The sequence below is a fragment of the Typopeltis vanoorti genome, chromosome 20 (genome assembly GCF_054136105.1).
Source record: "Typopeltis vanoorti isolate ZY-2024b chromosome 20, IOZ_Tvanoo_1.0, whole genome shotgun sequence".
NCBI classification, from domain to species: Eukaryota; Metazoa; Arthropoda; class Arachnida; order Uropygi; family Thelyphonidae; genus Typopeltis; species Typopeltis vanoorti.
In genome coordinates, this window is record NC_143568.1 from 78,399,402 (window position 1) to 78,418,463 (window position 19,062).

At 33.9% G+C, this 19,062-nt stretch overlaps 1 protein-coding gene across 1 annotated transcript in view; it reads left to right on the forward strand.

The window, feature by feature from the left end:
• LOC150095586 (U6 snRNA-associated Sm-like protein LSm4) overlaps window positions 1–13,461 on the forward strand; it is a 58,064-nt gene extending 44,603 nt beyond the window's left edge. Inside the window, exons 4-5 of the mRNA XM_090410245.1 lie at window positions 8,548–8,725; window positions 13,113–13,461. Of these exons, the coding sequence (XP_090266371.1) occupies window positions 8,548–8,725; window positions 13,113–13,210 (276 nt within the window). The 3' untranslated portion in view covers window positions 13,211–13,461. The remainder of the gene's footprint in view (window positions 1–8,547; window positions 8,726–13,112) is intronic.
• Window positions 13,462–19,062: the final 5,601 nt, after the last annotated feature.

A 19,062-nucleotide genomic window follows, 5' to 3' on the forward strand; every position in this document is an offset into this window, starting at 1 on the left:
ATAACACAGTGTCGATATTATCATGTTTGACCAATCGTAGCCAGTCTCGCCGATATTCGTTTGAGCTTGTGATTGCATGTTACAAGTCATTCTGACACTGCTCATTTGAGCAGTGTATCGTATCCTTGGCGCATTATTTCTATGAGATACGAAACTTTTATTATTGGTGCGGGTTCGTGGTGAGAGTGAAATATTTTTAATAAAGCAATTTTTTTTATATGTAAATTTATTTATTAACAAATTGGTTACTGATTAGGGAAAAAAAATTCTTTTTTTTTTATTTTTTTAAATTTTGTATATGCAGCACCCCCAATTAAAATTTTCACCGGCCGCCACTACTCTGTATTCTCTAAGAGCTGATTTATTTGCCAGGAACTTTTGATATACTTTCTTCTTTTCCTTCACTGCCTCTTTAACTTCCTGTGTCCATCAGGGAATTCTGATTTTTCTATCCTTGCAGACAACCTCACCACATGCGTCTCTGGCAGAATCAATGTTTTTTTCAGAGCTTGCCACTGAATCTCCATTGTTTGATTCCTGTTCTCAAACTCTTTCATTTTTTCTTGAATAATGTTTGTATATTTTACTCTACCTGAGAGCTGCTCAACTTTTATTCGATTTAAAACTTTCTTACATGTTATTCTTTTCAATATGAAATTCAATTTTATCCTCCTTAAGACTAAATGGTGATCACCTCCAATTTCAAATCTTCTGTACACTATAGTGTCCTGCACCAGAGAGAAAACATCACTATCAACAATAACATAGTCAATGAGACTTTTTTTTATTCCTTGTCTCTTCTCTCCATGTGAATTTGTGCACATTTTTATGTTGGAACATGGTGTTAGTAATAACTAGTCCATGTACTGAGCAGAAATCCAACAAGTATTTGCCATTATTATTAGCTTTGTTCTTTTTTTCCAAATTTTCCCAAAATAATTTTGTATGTCTCACAATCATTTCCTACTCTGCTATTTAGATCCCCAATAAGGACCAACTTTTCATTTTTCATTGTGTCAGTTGCTTTTTCTAAAGCCTCAAAAAATTCCTCCACTTCTACCTTAGGAGAACCTTCTGTGGGATCATAGGCACAAATAAGTCTAATTGTCCAGTTCCCCATTATGGTATTTGCCCACATCACTCTACTTCAAATTGCCTGCCATTCAAGAAGATTAGCTTTGTATTTAGTGTTGAATACTATGGCTACTCCTTCTTTTCCTTGATTGTCATTGCCTGAATATAACATTTTGTATTTATTGCTCAGAAAGAGCTCACAAGTTTTTGTCTTTTTTGTTTCAGTCACCCCTATTATGTCAATCTGGTACTTATCTAATTCCTCAGTTAGCTCCATTTCTTTGCCATTCAGGCTTCTTATGTTGATAGTACCGATCTTTAACTCTGGTGATATTGAGTTGGGATTTGTTTTAGTAGGTGACTTTTCGCTGTTCACCCTGGTTTCCTGGCAAAAACGTTTTTTTTTTTTAACCGGGCAATGCCCCAGCCGGCATGAAATTCTATCATGTTGTACCATCATTTAATATTGGGTTTAAGCCAGTAAGAATATAATTTGGTCGGCTAAATCCCAAATTGCCAGTCCATCCTCGTTCGTTCAGTATCCAGGTAGATACCTAACTGGGTCCACCACGAGAAGGTGAGGATTGGACATTAGGTCAGAAGCCCCGATTGGTTCTCCACGTTGCTTTAAAGACTATGTGGAGTTTTCCTCTCAGTTATACAGCTTTGACCCTTAAGAACATCAAGAAAGGATAAAATTCCATTTGATTCTGGGATATAGTTTATTTACTTTTTATAGAAGAGTGCCCCCATTCCCAGCAAATTTCTATAAAGAACATTTAGAGTGCCAAGCATTCAACACAGTCACACTGAAACCAGTTGTTTGGTTGCACTGTACAGGTGATAAGTTTGCTGTTTGGCCACATGGTGTCCATGACACATTAGATACATTTTTAGCATATTTAAATAGCCAGCATCCTAAAATTCTCTTCACAATGGGAAAAATAATCAACTGTTTACTCTTCTTAAATAGCTTATTCACACACTTTTCAAATGGTTCATTTTTATAGAAAGCATATACATACTGGAAGATATTTACACAATCATATCATACAGCTATCTATTCTAATGATACTGCTCTTACCATCAGTGGCTGTATTCCTCAATCCCCAAAAATAGAGAAGATACTAAATCCTTCCCCTCAGATCCCTTTTACTTTTTCTAATAACAAGACCACAGTAAAACTATTCTGATCCCTTATATTCAGGGCACATTCAAAGACATATCCAAAGTGTTTTATCAATATAATCGGTGCACCACATATCATATGAAATAAACCACATCAAACAGAATAAATTAAGCTTTGCTGAGAAATTATATTCTTGTTTAATCCTTTATCTAGGTATAAGCAGACAGTTTGCATGTGAAGTATCATGACTAGGCTGCCTTGTGTATAGAGGTTAATTACTTCACATCAGTTGCATTATGGGGAAGAGCTACTATCCAGACCAGTTTCGACTTTTAACGAGGTCTCATCAGTTATAGTTAGGCCCAGAAGAAATGCAAAGTTGAATTAATGTAGAAGTGCATCCCATGTGCAAGTAGTGAAAAGGGGTTGCATTATACATGTCAGAAAGGATATGTGTTTTGTATTATGAGATACTAAGGCAAAGTCATTAGGCCCTATATAAAGGTAGCCTAGTTGTGAAGATACTTCACATGCAAACTTTGTTTGCTTACGCTTGGATATATACAGCGGTATCTCGCTAATCCAAACTAATAAAAACCGTGCTCATTCGGATTAGTGAATTTTTCCCTAAGAGACAACAATAACTAGCGTTTAAGATAAAAGTAATCAGATTCTAATGGTACGTCAATTTAATTCTGTAAATAAATGAAGTAACTGATAGAAAAAAAGCTACTCTACTGTAATGTAAAACTTAAAAAATAATACAGTACAGAAGTTTATTTTAGTAAAAAATTTAGTTTGTATGTGCCTTATTGTTGAGGATTCTGATTTAATAAAATTGCATAGTTCAGTACATAACTTGATTTGTAAAAAAATATCACTTTCTTGTACACAACACAAAAAAAGTTTCACAAAATAACACAAAAAAAGTTTTTTTATTTCTTTGTGAAAAAAGTCACTGATTTTCTTTTGTTTCTTGGAAGCTAACCTTTTTTTGAATGCTTCTTCTCGGAGCTGCATTAGCAATAAAATTTTGTCGAATGGCGTATCATTCTGCTTAGCCCATTCTTATACACATATTAAAACTGTCAACTGCCTCTTCACGTTTTACTTTTTTTTTCTTCGAGTTCTGTAGCGTCATATTTAGAATTTCAGCATCTGATTTGATTTCAAATTAACTTTTGGTTCTACCTGTAATCCATTCCGTAACATCTGTTTGTGAAATTTCAACATCTGGATTTATATTTTTAACCAAATTATGCACGTTTTGAATTTCCTCTTTATGTATATCACCATAGTTATCTTTGTAAATTCTAGAAGGCCACAGTTTTTTCCATGGCGCTCGAATTACATAAGGTTCGACAGCGTCCCAAGGAGCAGCAGTTGAGAATGCTACATCCTTCAAATTTATATTTTTTATTAATGTTTAATGTGGTAACATCATAATTTTGGAAAATTACATTTAAAAGCAGGTTTTACGATATTTTAATTTAATGGATTGTATTATGTTCTGATCCATTGGTTGCAACAATGGAGTACACTTTGGAGGCAAAAACATAGCCCGAAAATTTCTGTCCTCCCTAATCAATTCATCTACCGGAGAATGTCCAGGACAGTTATTCAATAATAAAAGTGCTTTCTGTTCTAAATTCTGGGATTTTAAATAAGTTTTAGCAGATGGTACAAAATCGTTGTGAAACCAGTTTGAAAAAAGTTTGACATTCATCCATCCCTTACGTTGACTTCGGTGCAAAACCTTAAGGCAGCAGTTCTTAAACGATCTTGGGTTTTTTGATTAAAATTACTTTCTAATCATAAGTAACTTTAATTTATGTTTACCTGAGCGTTTGCACAAGGCATTATCATGACACTCTCTTTGGACGTTTTTCGACCGGGTGCTGAGACTTCATTTCTGTGAACTAGAGTTTTCTCTGGTAACAATATCGAACAAAGACCACTTTCTTCCGTATTAGAAATTTGATCATCGGTTAAATTTAATTCAAGAATTTTTTCTAAAAAAGCTTTTTGGAATGGTTCTAGAGCAGAAACGTCACTAGACAGTTCCCCCCCCCCCTCTGATATTGATAGATACCGAATACCATAACATTTCTGATCCTGGTAAACTTCTGAATGGAAATGCTTAGCTTTCTGCTTTCAAATGTCTCCGGAGATGGGAGTATGACGGCTTCTTTCTTGAGGAAACAAAGTGTAAATCCGACAAGACGTACTGTACGCTATTAAAAAGCAAACGTGAACGTGCAATAAATCAAAATAGGTCTACAGTATAACTGTACAATTGACAGTATGAAAAAAATACTGTGCTGTAATAATAATAAAATAAATAATAATACTAAAAATAATAGTACACAAAATAATCATACATAATAAATAAAACTTTTTTTTCTTTTAAAATGCAGTTTGGATTACTGGAGAGTTCGGATTAGCGATATACCACTATACAAGTTCTTCATCATCATGAAATTCCTGACATGTACCCTCAAGGGGTGTACAGGATGTGATAGTACTACATGATAAATTTACATAATTACTAACTTCCTATATACAATTTTCCTCCAAATCAGTCTGTTACTTGTCAAGACTCCAACATTATCATATATTATATTTCTATCGTCTAAGGCACTTTGTACCATATCAATCCACCTATATCTTGGTCTTCCTCTGGGTCGTTTTCCTGCCAACCTGGCAGAGAACACTTGTTTTGCGAATCTTTCCTTGCCCATTCTGTTTAAGTACCATATCACCTGAGATTAGCTCTGCTAATGCATTCCTGGATGATGACAATGTCAAGTTCTTTCCTAATATCCTCATTTTTAATATGATATTGCCATTGATGCCATCTGTTCACACCTGTAATCTTTCTCAGGACTCTCATATCTGTGGTCTCTAGTCTTGCATATGTTTTACTTCTGACCCAGCTCTCAGATCTATAAGTTAAACTTGTTTGAACACTGTCTTGTATACAGCTAATTTAGTGTTCCGACTTATTTCTCTCTTATTCCATTGACTTCCTACCATACCAGCTTTGTTGATTCTGTTGTCTATTTCCATATTTAATTTACTAACTTCACTAAAAATCATGCCAAAGTAGCTGAAATGTTTTACTTGTTCAAAAGGTTCCCTGTTCACAACACAGTTGACATTTTCAACAATTCTAGCTATTTTCATTGTCTTTGTCTTTTTAATGCTCACCTTCATACCATATCTATTACAAGAGTTATTCAATTTAGTCAAGGAATCTTGCAAACTTATAGCGGATTTATTTAGAAGTATAACATCGTCCGCATAAAGCAAAGAGCTGACATTAACATATCTAATTCTGATATCATGTTTAATACCACTTTCCTTCATAATGTGATTCGTATAGATGATGAATAACAGAGGGGGATAATGTGCATCCTTGTCTCACACCAGATTTAACATTAAACCATCTTCCTGTACTTCCTTCAATTCTAACTGCTGACTCACAACTCAAATAAAGACTAAGTATTGCTTGATATAATGCCCCATTGACACCATATAACTGTAGCGTATGGAATAGCCTCTGTCTAGGCACCTTGTCATATGCCTTTTCCAGTTCGACAAAACTTAAATACAGATCTTTGTTATATTCCCATGCTTTCTCAACTATTTGTCGTAACGTGAAGATCTGATCCTGACTGCCTCTATTTGGCCTGAATCCAGCTTGTTCTTCACCAAACTTTTCTTCCACAATTCTTCTCAACCATTTCTCAACTATACTTGCATAGATCTTGCAGGAACACTCAGTAGAGAAATACCTCAGTTATTCTTACATTCAGTTTTATTTTCCTTTTTATATATGGGTGCTATGAGAGCTCTACTCCAATCAACTGGAATTCGTCCTTCTGTCCAGGCTTTCTGAACTATGGAGTGCAGCCACTGTAAGACTTTTATACTACCATACTTAACGATTTCTGGTCGAATATCGTCTACTTCTGCTGCCTTTCCACATTTCAAGCCCTTAATGGCTTTTTCTACTTCAGGTATGGATATGTATTCCTGACTGCATGCCTGTTGAGTGTTTTTTACCACTGTGCTATCACTGTTTCATTTAGCAATTTTTCGAAGTAATTACTCCATACTCCAAGGATATCTTTTTCTCCCTTTTTCATGTCGCCTTTATCATCTCTAACTCCTTTTACAGCACTCTTTCCTTCATTTCTAAGCTTCTTCAACAATCTCCGGAATATCTTGCCACTTCCTTGATATTTATTTTCTATATTCTTGCCAAAGTCCTCCCATGACTTTTGTTTAACTAGTTTTACGCAGTGTTTAGCTTTCTTACGTTTGTCTCTGTATTCTCTAAGAGCACAAGCTGACTTATTTTTCAGGAACTTTTGATATGCTTTCTTCTTTTCCTTCACTGCCTCTTTAATTTCCTATGTCCACCACATAGTTCTGATTTTTCTATCCTTGCAGACAACCTCACCTCTCTAGCTGAATCAATCAGAGTTTTCTTCAAGGTTTGCCACTGAGTCTCCAAGGTTTAGTTCTTGTTCTCAAACTCTTTCATTTTTTTTTCCTATAATCTTTGTGTATTTTAGTCCACAGTTCACATCTGAGAGCTACTCAACTTTTATTCTCTTTAAAACTTTCTTACGTGTTATTCTTTTCAATATGAAATTCAATTTTATCCTGCTCAAGACTAAATAGTGATCACTTCTAATTTCAAATCCTCTGTACACCCTGGTGTCCTGCACCAGGGAGAAAACATCAATATCAACAATAACATAGTCAATGAGATTTTTCTTATTCCTTTCTTCTTCTCTCCATGTGAATTTATGCACATTTTTATGTTGGAACATGGTGTTAGTAATAACCAGTCCATGTCCTGAGCAGAAATACAACAGGTATTTGCCATTATTATTAGCTTTGCTCTTTTCTCCAAATTTTCCCAAAATAATTTTGTGTGTCTGACAATCATTTCCTACTCTGCTATTTAGATCTCCAACTAGGACAGACTTTTCCTTTTTCATTGTGTCAGTTTCTTTTTCTAAAGCTTCAAAAAATTCCTTCACTTCTAACTTAGTAGAACCTTTTGTGGAACCATAGGCACAAATAAGTCTCATTGTCCAATTCCCTATTCTGATATTAGCCCACATCACTCTACTTGAGACTGCCTGCCATTCAAGAAGATTAGCCACGTATTTTGTGTTGAATACTATGGCTACTCCTTCTTTTCCTTGATTGTCATTTCCTGAATATAATATTTTGTATTTATTACTCAGGAAGAGCTTGCCAGTTTTTGTCTTTTTAGTTTCAGTCACCTCTATTATGTCCATATGGTGCTTATCTAATTCTTCAGCTAGCTCCATTTCTTTGCCATTCAGACTTCTTATGTTGATAGTACCAAACTGTGCAAGTTTAATTTAATATATAACAAAGTGAAAAAAACTTTCTTCCCATATCTAACTAGTGACCCTCATCTGTCCACCTAAGAAAAACAAACTTCTTCCTTTTTTGTCCAGCAGTTATATGGAGTGCCATATATTTAACATCTGACGTACTATAGACAAACATTTTTCCCATATGTGGGGAAAGAGTTAAGACAGTATTATCCAAACTGGACACGATAGTCTTCCCTTATCAGAGGTTTGCATTGTGTCATCACGCTCTCTTTATTGTGCTAGCTAACTGCATTTATTTGGCACATGCATACAGCTAACATTAGAATTCCTGAACCTAAGAACTATATCTGTTTCCATTACTACAGCCACTCAGGACTTTCTGACCATGCTTTGTACACTTGCCATAGAATATGCTGGAAAAAAGATAAACTCCATTGCAGCAAATATAAATACAAAAGACTTTTTCTTCAATCTGCTTCTGCCTTATCCAACTATCCTAACCTCAACAAATTTGTTGCATGAAACTGCTCCAAATTTGGGAAGCTCCCATCCTTTGCACTTCAGTCCAATAGCCAAGGATGCCCAATTTAGGAGTTTAGGTCTACTCTCAGTTGACATGCTTCATCTTCATTGCTTAGTGTAGTGCCTGCGTGCATGTATCTTATGTTTTTTTATTCCCTAACGATGACAATCTGACTTTGCTGAAATATTGAAAGTATTAAATTTATTTTAGTTAATATAGTAGTCTGCATTATAATTTCCTTAAAAATACAGCCATAGTTTAAGGAGTTGAAGTCTGCTAGAAGTGATTATTATGATAATCACAAGCATCCACAGCATGTTGGTTTGAGAGTGGGTAAACTGTCCCCTGGGCTAACCAGGCCATTGGTTGTAATTAATATATGCATATTCTTACTTTTAATAAATCTGGCTTAAAATTGACTTCCTTTTTTTTAGGATGGAGATAAATTCTGGAAAATGCCAGAGTGCTATATTAGAGGCAGCACAATTAAATATTTAAGGATTCCAGATGAAGTTATAGATATGGTTAAAGAAGATGTTCTTGCAAAAGGTAGAGGAAGAGGTGATATAAAACGTGGCAGTGCAGTTCAGAGAGGCAGGGGCGGAGGAAGAGGTATGTGCATTAAGCTTTACTTCAGTTTTGAATTGTCTTTAAAATTTTGGAATCAGAACTATTTTAAATTTATTAGAACAAATTTACAAACTTTGTAACTAAAGCTAGATATAGTAAGATTTTTTTATTTGAAAAATTACTGAAGATTTTTAAAAATCAGTATGATTTCATGGTATTTTGACTGTTATAATCCCTTTAACATGGAAGGACTGTATTTATAATAATGGAAAAATCTACACATTCTTGTAATAAAACATTGGACTAAACTTTTCTTCTATACATCTGCTCTGCTTAAAAAATTTTCAGAAATTATTATTTATTTTGGAGGACAACATTTAACGCTCTTATTTTAAAGTCTGACCAAGTATGTTAACCCCTAGATGTCGGAAAAAAAGCCAAAGAAGTTATCTGGTGCACAAAACAGGAAACGACAATTGCAACAAGTACAACTGGAACATAAATTGGCTGGATCACTGATTAAATTTTTAACTTCAGTACCACATAAAAAACGAAGAACAGAAAGTTCTGACGAAGCAAGTACTCCATGTAGCTCTATTACAGAAAAAGAGAGGACACAAGATAACTATGAAGAAACAAATGTTACATGCAAAAATGAAACTGGCCTGACTGGACTGTCTACAGAAGTTGCAGCAGAAGAAATATTGGATTCCGATTCAGCGAAACACGAAACTTCAAATTTTAATGTTAATGATCCAGGTACTTGGCCAAATCATATAACTACCAAAGTTAGAGATTGTTTAGTTGAGCATTGCCCGCATCAAGTAGTTAATAAAGAATTTCCCAAAGATGAATCTGGCCGCAAGTTTTTCGATTTATACTATTATCGAACTTTAGTAAATGGAGAAAAAGTTTTACGAAGTTATTTAGTTTATGCAGAATCGCGAAATTCGGTTTTCTGTTATTATTGCAAAATATTTGGTAGTCAAAATTTCCAACTTACTAACGAATACGGTTGTAACGATTGGCAACATTTGAGTCATATACTAAAAATACACGAGACAAGTTCCGCGCACATTAAAAACTGTTCAAAATACAGCGCACAACTTTGTTGATTACACACAACAAAGATTATATGAAACTGAGAAAAAATATTGGCAATCTGTTATAGAATGGTTAATCTACATAATACAATATTTATCAAGACAGTGTATAGCTTTTAGAGGTTCTTCACAAAAACGTTTTGAAAATGATAACGGCAATTTTTTTAAAGTTGTAGAAACTGTAGCTAAATTTAATTCAATAATGGCAGAACACTTGCATCACAAAAAAGGAACATTGCTCGTTATTTATGTGATAAAATACAAAATGAAATCATCTGTATAATTTCTGAAGCAATAAAACAAAAAATTTTAGAAATGGTTAAAGAGGCGAAATATTATTCATTAATTCTTGACACTACTCCAGATATAAGCCACACAGAACAATTATCTATTGTTATTAGATTTGTTAATCAAAATAAAGATACAAATATAGCAGAAATTCATGAACATTTTTTGGGTTTTTAAACTAGAAGATACCACTGGGCAAGGACTATTTCAATTTATAAAAAATTATTTAAAATTATTGAATATTAACATTTCGGATTTATGCGGCCAAGCTTATGATAACGGTTCAAATATGCAAGGCAAACATAATGGACTGCAGAAAAAAATCCATGAAATAAATTCAAGGGCTTTTTTTATTCCGTGTGCTGCTCATTCATTAAATTTTTTTAGTTGATGCAGCTAAGATATCCTGTGGAACTAAATTTTTTTTTGGTAATACAGGAATTATATAATTATTTTTCAAGAACTGTGAAGCATTGGGCTATATTAAAAAAACATTTGTGTTTTAAATTTGAAACCACTTTCTGCTACTAGGTGGGAAAGTAGTGTAGAAGCAATAAAGCCACTTAAAAATAATATCAAGGAAATTTACCAGGCTCTTTTTGATATTACGGAAGATGAAACTAAAGATATCGATTCTAGAGTTCAGGCAGACAACTTAATTTCAAATATTTATTCGTTTAAATTTATTTGCTTGTTTGGTACGAAATCTTAAGTCTCGTAAATGTTGCAAGCAAAATAATGCAGAATCCGACATTTAATATAGGAAAAATTACAGAAAATCTTGATTATGTTATACAAGAATTAAATACTTGCCAAACAGACCAATATTTTGAAAATATTATTAGAACTGCAAAAGAAGTAGCAAACAATCTTAATATTGATCCTAATTTTCCGGACATTCGCAAAAGAATAAAAACAAAAATGTTTGGGTATGAAGCATCAGATGAGACAACGCATGATCCTAAACAAAATTTTAAAATAAATTTTTTCTTCGCGATTTTAGACACGACAATAACTTCAGTCACGGAAAGATTCATACTCTTAAAAGAACATAACGAGGACTTTATATAAGAGACATTAGCAAATTAAAAGATTGGAGCGATGAAGATTTAATGAAGCATTGTAAAGATTTGCGCTTAAAACTTAGTGACAATCACGATATTGATGGTATGACTTTATTTGAGGAATTAAAAACTTTGCAATTTTTTATTAAAAAAGAGTCAGCTCCTCAGGATGTTTTAAATTATATATACGAAAATAAATTAACCGACACTTTTCCGAATACTGTGATTGTGATGCGTATTTATTTAACGTTATCAATATCCGTAGCATCAGGGGAAAGAAGTTTTGCACAACTGAAACTAATAAAAAATTATTTGCTGTCAACAATGTCTGGAGAGAATGTAAAGGATTTTTCAATTATATCAGTTGAAAATAATATTATGGATTCATTTGACATTAAAGATATTAAAAATTTTGTGGCGGCTAAAGCAAGACTGATAATTATGTCAAATAAATCTACATTTATACTAATTGTTATATACTTAAAAGCATATATCCAAATTATCTTTGTTATGTAATATTTCTTTTTATATTAAAATAAATGTAATTTTTGTTTATATATATATTCTCTTGTATTTATATATTAACACGTTCATTGCCAAGCTGAAAATTGGAATTTCGTGTGGTGGCCAAATTTTTTTACTTGATAGCGACGTCCATGCGATAACCCGTGATCGGCCGCCCAGTGAGAACTCGCATCATGCGATATTGCGTGATTGTCAATGAACGTGTTGAGGAATAAACATATTTGAAAATTTTTATTAAAAATTCCTTATTAATGAATTTCAGTGATTACAATGTTCTACTACTGTTAAATAAAATTTATTTTTATGTATGCGTATAAACTGTTTTGAAAGTAAAATTTTTTGCAAAAATTTTTCTTGGAAACTTATTTTATGGGGCGCTCAAAAAAAATTTGCCCAAGGGTGCCTCCTACCCACGTCGCGGCCCTGCATTCTGTAATGATGTTACTGTTGAGTTACACAAGGAGGAAGAATACACCCTATACTTTTGGATTTTGCAATGGCTTTTGATGGAATACAGCATTGAACACTTACATAAATTGGAGAATATGGGATTGGATTATAAAATATGAGTGTGGATAAGAGGATGGCTAACACATCAAAAATAAGTAGTATGTGAGGGATGTGAGTTTGCAGGATTTGGTGACAAGGGTGTATCACAAGGATCATTCCTTGATCCATTGTTATTCACGCTTTACATTAATGAGATTGAGAAGGTTTTGACAGGTAACACACATCTGTTTGCTGATGCTGGTAAATAGGATCTTCGAGTTTTAGTAAATAGGAAGTTGAAGTTCAAAGGCCATATAGCAAAGTTTGCAAATACAACTCAGAGGATAACTGCAGTACTGTGACATGTAAAGTTAAGTAAGTTATTTAGTATCTTTACACATCCTTGATACAACCACATTTGGACTCTTGTGTGCAGGTCTGGTCTCCATGGTGATTCTGATACAGCAGAGAGAGAGCGTTAAAATGATATTGGGATTGTGGAACACAAGAGTATACGAAGGCAGAAAATTTGTTGACTGCAAATGCTAACAAACAGGAGAAGGAGAGGTTATGATTGAGATATCCAAACTTTTGAAATGGTCATACTTGATATCAGTACATGGAATTTTTGATTTTATGGATGGTGAGGAAAAGATGAGACATGGCAACCTTGGAAGTTGAGAATGAATATGTCAAGAAGGGGACCAGAGCTTGATTTTTCTCTCATAAGGCGGTACATGATTGGAATAGACTGCCATTGGATGTGATGAGGCAGTTAGTTTGCATTATTTATCAATATTAGTTCAGGAATAGATATGACAGCTGGTGCAGGTAATGTGTCCTCCTGTATTGAGTCCCTGGAGATCTCATCTCTGTAAATAGATGACATTTCATTATAATTATGAATTTGCAATTTAATTTCTTGATTAAATAAATTTTTGTTGATAAATCTTATTTTAGGTGCCTTTGGTGCTCGAGGAGGAGGACGTGGTGGTGGACCTCCACGGGGTGGTTCTGCTCAAGGCCGTGGAATGGGAAGACCAAAACAAAATAAATGAGATTTTTCATTTCTGGACAATTAACCTAAGATTATTGTTTATATATAAAATATATATATAAATATTGGCAATGTTTGGGATAAAAAAAAAAGTTGCACTAGTTTTTTAAAAAAAAAACTAGCATATTGTCCCCTTCAGTGTGCTCAATGAATAATAAAGAGTAAACTTGTTTTGTAAAGTAGTTGTGTAAGAAGAAATGTGAAGAAGTGGAAGACTTCCTGCAGAACGGTGGTTTCAATAAATAAATTTTTAAAAAATCTAGTTTGTGATTTTTACAAAACACAATGGTATACATGTTTGTAATTTATATATATCATTAAAATGTTTATTATTAATTTATGAGATACCCCTAACAACAGTTATCAATGTTTATCACACTTGGATGCTTGGTTTCTAACAGTATTGTGTAAAATGCTGAAGGGTTTTGGTGACCAGCTGTGTTTCTGTGTTTGTGGCTGTTTAAGCAACTAATGATTGCATATCTTCTTATTAACTAACTTGGTTTCATTTTAAATGTTTTGTTTTAGGATTGGTCATTCAGAATGTTAAAAAAAAAAAAAAAAAAAAAAAAAAAAAAAAAGTTGAAGGAAGTACATTAATAAAGATTTGAATAAATTGTTATAAACTGTAAATAAAAGAAATTGAATATTTCACGTATTGCCAAATGCTTTGCAATGTATAAGAAATCTCTCACATTTCATTCTCTGACATTGACAATCTCATTTTTAATTTTTAGAAAAGGTAGTGTAGTTTGTTCCTACCCTTGATAGTGAAATATTCTTATACTCGAATATATTTGAGTAGATTTTTAAATATCAGAGAATAAAATCTGTTGATTTTTTTTTTTTCTTTATTATTACATCATTATAGAAAATGAATCTCAGACCCACAAAAATGATTTAAGAATAATTTGAGAATAAAAGCAGGACTAATGAAAATTTAACTCTTTCTGCTCAGAATTATTCATTGTTAACAGAAACATATGTATTTTTGAGGATTATCCAACAAGAGAATTTTCAGGTGCACAGAATTTTTAATATGAGAGATAGTATGGTTTCATACTTCAGTATGAAAGATTATGAAGTTTAAGTTTGGAACAGTTTCATGTGACTGGAAATTAATATCTAGTAATTTTAGAAGTGTGGGTAGGATCTGATCCTTCTGGTATTTGCCTCCTTGTTGTCTTTGAAGATCCTGACTTCATCTCTAGCTTTCCATTAGCTCAATGTTTTTCATTAAGAGTGCTTTAGAACAGCGTTTTCCTAACTTTTCCTACGACGGAACACTTGACAAATCCTGAAATTTTCATGGAACACCTTGGTTTATTTGTGATGTATTAATTAATTGTTAATTTAGCTGATTTTTATTATTAATTAATAATTGATAATTATAAATTAATATTAATTAAACATAAACATCATTAAATTAATTTGTGCTGATTTTCATTGACATATCCCGTTCTGATCACCAAAAATTTATATTATAAGTATTTAAGAGTTCCGTCACAAGCACCTTCAATAACAGATTTCTTAATACCAAAATTAAACAAAGTCCCTTGTCTCTTATTCATATTAAAATTTAAATCTGCAGGCTTATTACTTTTAAAAAATCATGGCACTAGAGTTTTGGAACTTTTACCCTACAATACGAACTAGTGAAGAAAGTATTCAGTATTACTAGATTTGATAACCAGATACAGACTGCCTTGATCTTCAATTTCAGTGGAAAAATTTTCTTTATACTTCCTTGCTGATTGGTCACTAACATTTGAAACACAGATGTTATTTCTTTCAGTTTTTAGAACAGAGGATACACCGCCCATTGTTGTAATCGGCTTGCAGGCAATTTTTATGATCGGTCATAAATAGCAGTATTCTCTTTCCCGATTGTTGAAAGATTTCGATGTGCGAAAATTAACGATAATTCATGAATACTTCCACGTTTAAAAATATATGGCTTGGTCACTAACATTTGCTACACAGATGTTATTAGGCATTCTGGGTCTGAGCTTTTTGACATATTAATGAATATTATTCTCCTCAGAATATTTCCACTATAAAATATTTATTTATGAAAAAATGCTTAGAAAACTAAAATTACAAATTCCAGGAGAACTTCTCGTAGAACACAGTTTGGGAACCCTGCTTTAGAACATGCACAGACTTAGAGTGGGTCAGTTTGCATCAAGAACGCCTGAATCACTTGGTACTAAACATGGTATAACGTGCAAGAGCTGTATTGCACTTCAAGGTAGACATGTTCCATACTGAAATGTCTTCACATAGTTTTCTGTAAGCACTGTACGTTCATTTAATCCTTTATCCAAGTGTGAGCAAACAAAGTTTGCACCTGAAAATAGGAGTGATGTTAGCTTGCTCCACCTTTGCTGCGAGTTGCCCGGTGTTGTACTACCTTAACCCGGTCCTGAAGATATTTTCAGGCACAAACTTCGTTTGCTCACCCTTGCAGAAAGGATTAAACTAAATTTATTATAGTCTAACCAAGTGAAAAATAAACTTTCAACATCTTTCTCTATCCAGAGTAATTTAATTAAAAGGTGGCACACCGTTTGGCAACTCCTATAGGTAAAGATGACCTGCCATTGCTTCTGCCTGGTATCTCCACCTCTGGGGCTGGCTCCCACTGAAGAGACCTTAAGAATGGTCAAAACTAGTCTGGGTTTTCCTGCCAAAAAATTTATAACATTTTTTGTAATATAATTTATTAGAATGCTGGCAAATTAAATTCATGTCCACATTTTTGGCTGCAGTCTTTTTTTTTTTTTTTTTATATACAGGTAAAAATGTAGTTCATTCTTAGCTTTTGGCTACACCAGTATATTTTATAATAGGATGGTAGCTGTCCTAGATAAGTGATGCATGTGCTATATTTTTTTATTTTACGAAAGTTTGGCATAGTAGGTTTCTGCATTATATGTAAGAGGAATGGTGACCAATATCAGGCCAAATGTTCTCAGCAGTGTTGGCTTATTACACTCACCAAACAATAGGCTGGTGATTTAAATTCTACTGTGACCGTATATGGTCATAAATATTTTTAGGTGGTAGATGAATTTCATCACCCAGTAAGAAATCACTACCCTTCTTATTGGGCCAACCTTTCTCATAGTATGATGTACTGTTCACTATTGAGTTGCATGGTTCATCTTAATGTTTAGAATATGATATGTTAAAAATCCTATTTCAAGTCCTTTTACATAATTTGTTTATTTACAAATATGCATAATATTTTCCCACTCACTGCATATCTATTGCATGGAACTTGACATGTTTACTAATGTCTGCATTAAAATGTGCTTGTTTTGTGCAAAATTAATTCTTTGCATGTGAATAAACAGTTCTTTTTGGTACAATTTACAATACCCATTCCTCTCGTAGAAAGTTTTTTACCTTGGGTATATATTATGTTAAAGATACCAAGCAATTTTATAAGCTAGGTTTTTAATCCTTTTTCCCAAGTAAGTCAAATTTGCAGCTGCACATAGTGCAACTCGTAAAGGTGAAGTAAGTTCTGATCACTTTCCTTAGAATTTTCCCCTAATGCAAAGCACATTTCCTTGTGGAAATGTATATGATGTTATGCATTAAGGTAATGGTCACTTCCCATACCGGTTTCGACCTTTGTCGAGGTCTCGTCAGTAGGAGCCAAACTAAAAAATGACAAGGGTGAAGTAATATAGAGCTTATAAATATTTTACCTAAACAGCACCTTATGGCAACTTGTTTTACGGCATTTTTTAGGTCTGGCTGCCACTGACGAGACCTCAATAAAGGTCGAAACCGGTATGGGAAGTGACCATTACCTTAATGCATAGCATCATATACATTTCCACAAGGAAATGTGCTTTGCATTAGGGGAAAATTCTAAGGAAAGTGATCAGAGCTTGCTCCACCTTTACCACGAGTTGCCTAGTGTTGCACTACGTGCAGCTGCAAACTTGAATTACTTTTCTGTTTGCTTACTTAGGAAAAAAGATTAAAAAATCTAGCTTATAAAATTGCTTGGTATCTTTAACATAATATATACCCAAGGCAAAAAACTTTACATATCACTCTCATCCTCAGATTTTTATTTAATGAGGTCAAAGCACCTTATGGCAACTTGTTTAGGTAAAATATTTATAAGCTCTGTATTTTAGGTCTGGCTGCCACTGGCACCTCAATAAAGGTCGAAACCGGTATGGGTAGTGACCATTACCTTAACGCATAGCATCATCATACATTTATGCAAGGAAATGTGCTTTGCATTAGGGGAAAATTCTAGGGAAAGTGATCAGAACTCACTCCACCTTTACAACGAGTTGCCTATTGTTGCACTACGTGCAGCCGCAAACTTGACTGACTTGTCTGTTTGCTTACTTGGGAAAAAGGATTAAAAACCTAGCATATAAAATTGCTTGGTATCTTTAACCCATTCCTCTGCTAATTTTCCACTGAAAAATCTTAAGATTGTGTATGCCAATTCCTTATTTCACAATTTTACACTTGGTAACAGCATATGAATGCTCGTTTCTGGTGGTAAAATATGAAGTTTGGTAAAAGGTAGGAAGTGGAAGATAATAGGCTGCCGGGATATGTATTATGCAGGGGGTGGGGGAGTACAGCCAATGGGTGTTTAGTCCACTCAGTGTTGTACAGGGTGTTTCACATTATGTACCCCCTATTCAGAGCAGCAGTAGACAAAATCAAGATGCCCTCAAATTTATTTGGTGGTCTAACTTGGGGCAGAGATTTTGACGAAATATAAAATATACAAAATTCAAAAATGACTGATGAAAATTTGCTGTATTCAAGAGAAAATTACATTGTGAACCAGATGGTATGTGATTGCAAAATGATTCAAAGTCAGTGACAAAGATATTCGATGATGTTTAGTTCGCTTATTTCATAAAATAACATGACACGAAAAGCATCGCATAGAGCTGACAGGTTGCAAGGAGATCCAGTGATCAGTGGAGATGCTATTCAATGTGTTGGCCTTTGTGCAGGACCAATAGCTAATACTTCTACAACAGAAGACAACTGATCTGTCGAAAGGTTTTGCACATGCTATGCCATTTCATCTTTCAAACCTTCCAGGTGGAAAACTTCCCTGATGCATCAAACTTTTGGGGTAACTCGAAAGCCAAACACCACAGAAGTTAAGATTTTGTGAATGTAGTGGCAATTTTAATGTTGATGCGATAATTGTTGAACTTCATATCCTTTGTGGCAGGTTCTCTATCTGCATCAACACTTGTGTTCAGGCACCCTCTTTTGCTGCAGTTGCAGGATGATGAAACTGCTCACATGTCCCAATAATGAGTAGCCATGGCTATGCAGGTTGCAGACCCATTTTGATGGATTTCGTGAAAGCAAAATGGCCCAATAACGAAATTGGTAATAAATTCTATTAATACTATTACCTTTAGTGAATGTAAGAGAAATTGTTGAACTGCATGGGGATTCTCTGTATCCAAGGTGGTGCAGCTTTCAGTGTTTACTGTTGGACAAACATGAAAATGTGCTTTATCACTTCATAGGATACTCCAAGGCCAATCCTTGTCCACTTCTATACGTGCTAGAAATGTCAACACAAACACTTCTTGGACCCTGGCATTTGAAATTCTTGGCTGTGGCTGAGTTATACAGGCAGCATTATACTACTTTATGCAGCATTCTTCATGCTATTGTGTATGGCAAATCTAATTGTCTTGCTACTGCATGAACCCACAGCATTCTCATTTGACAGCTCAGCTGCAGTTGCAACTTTTCAGTCATTTGTGGAATTTCTGATTTAGGCTCTATTCTTGATTAAACTGTTCAACTGGCTGTCTTCCAATTGACAAACTG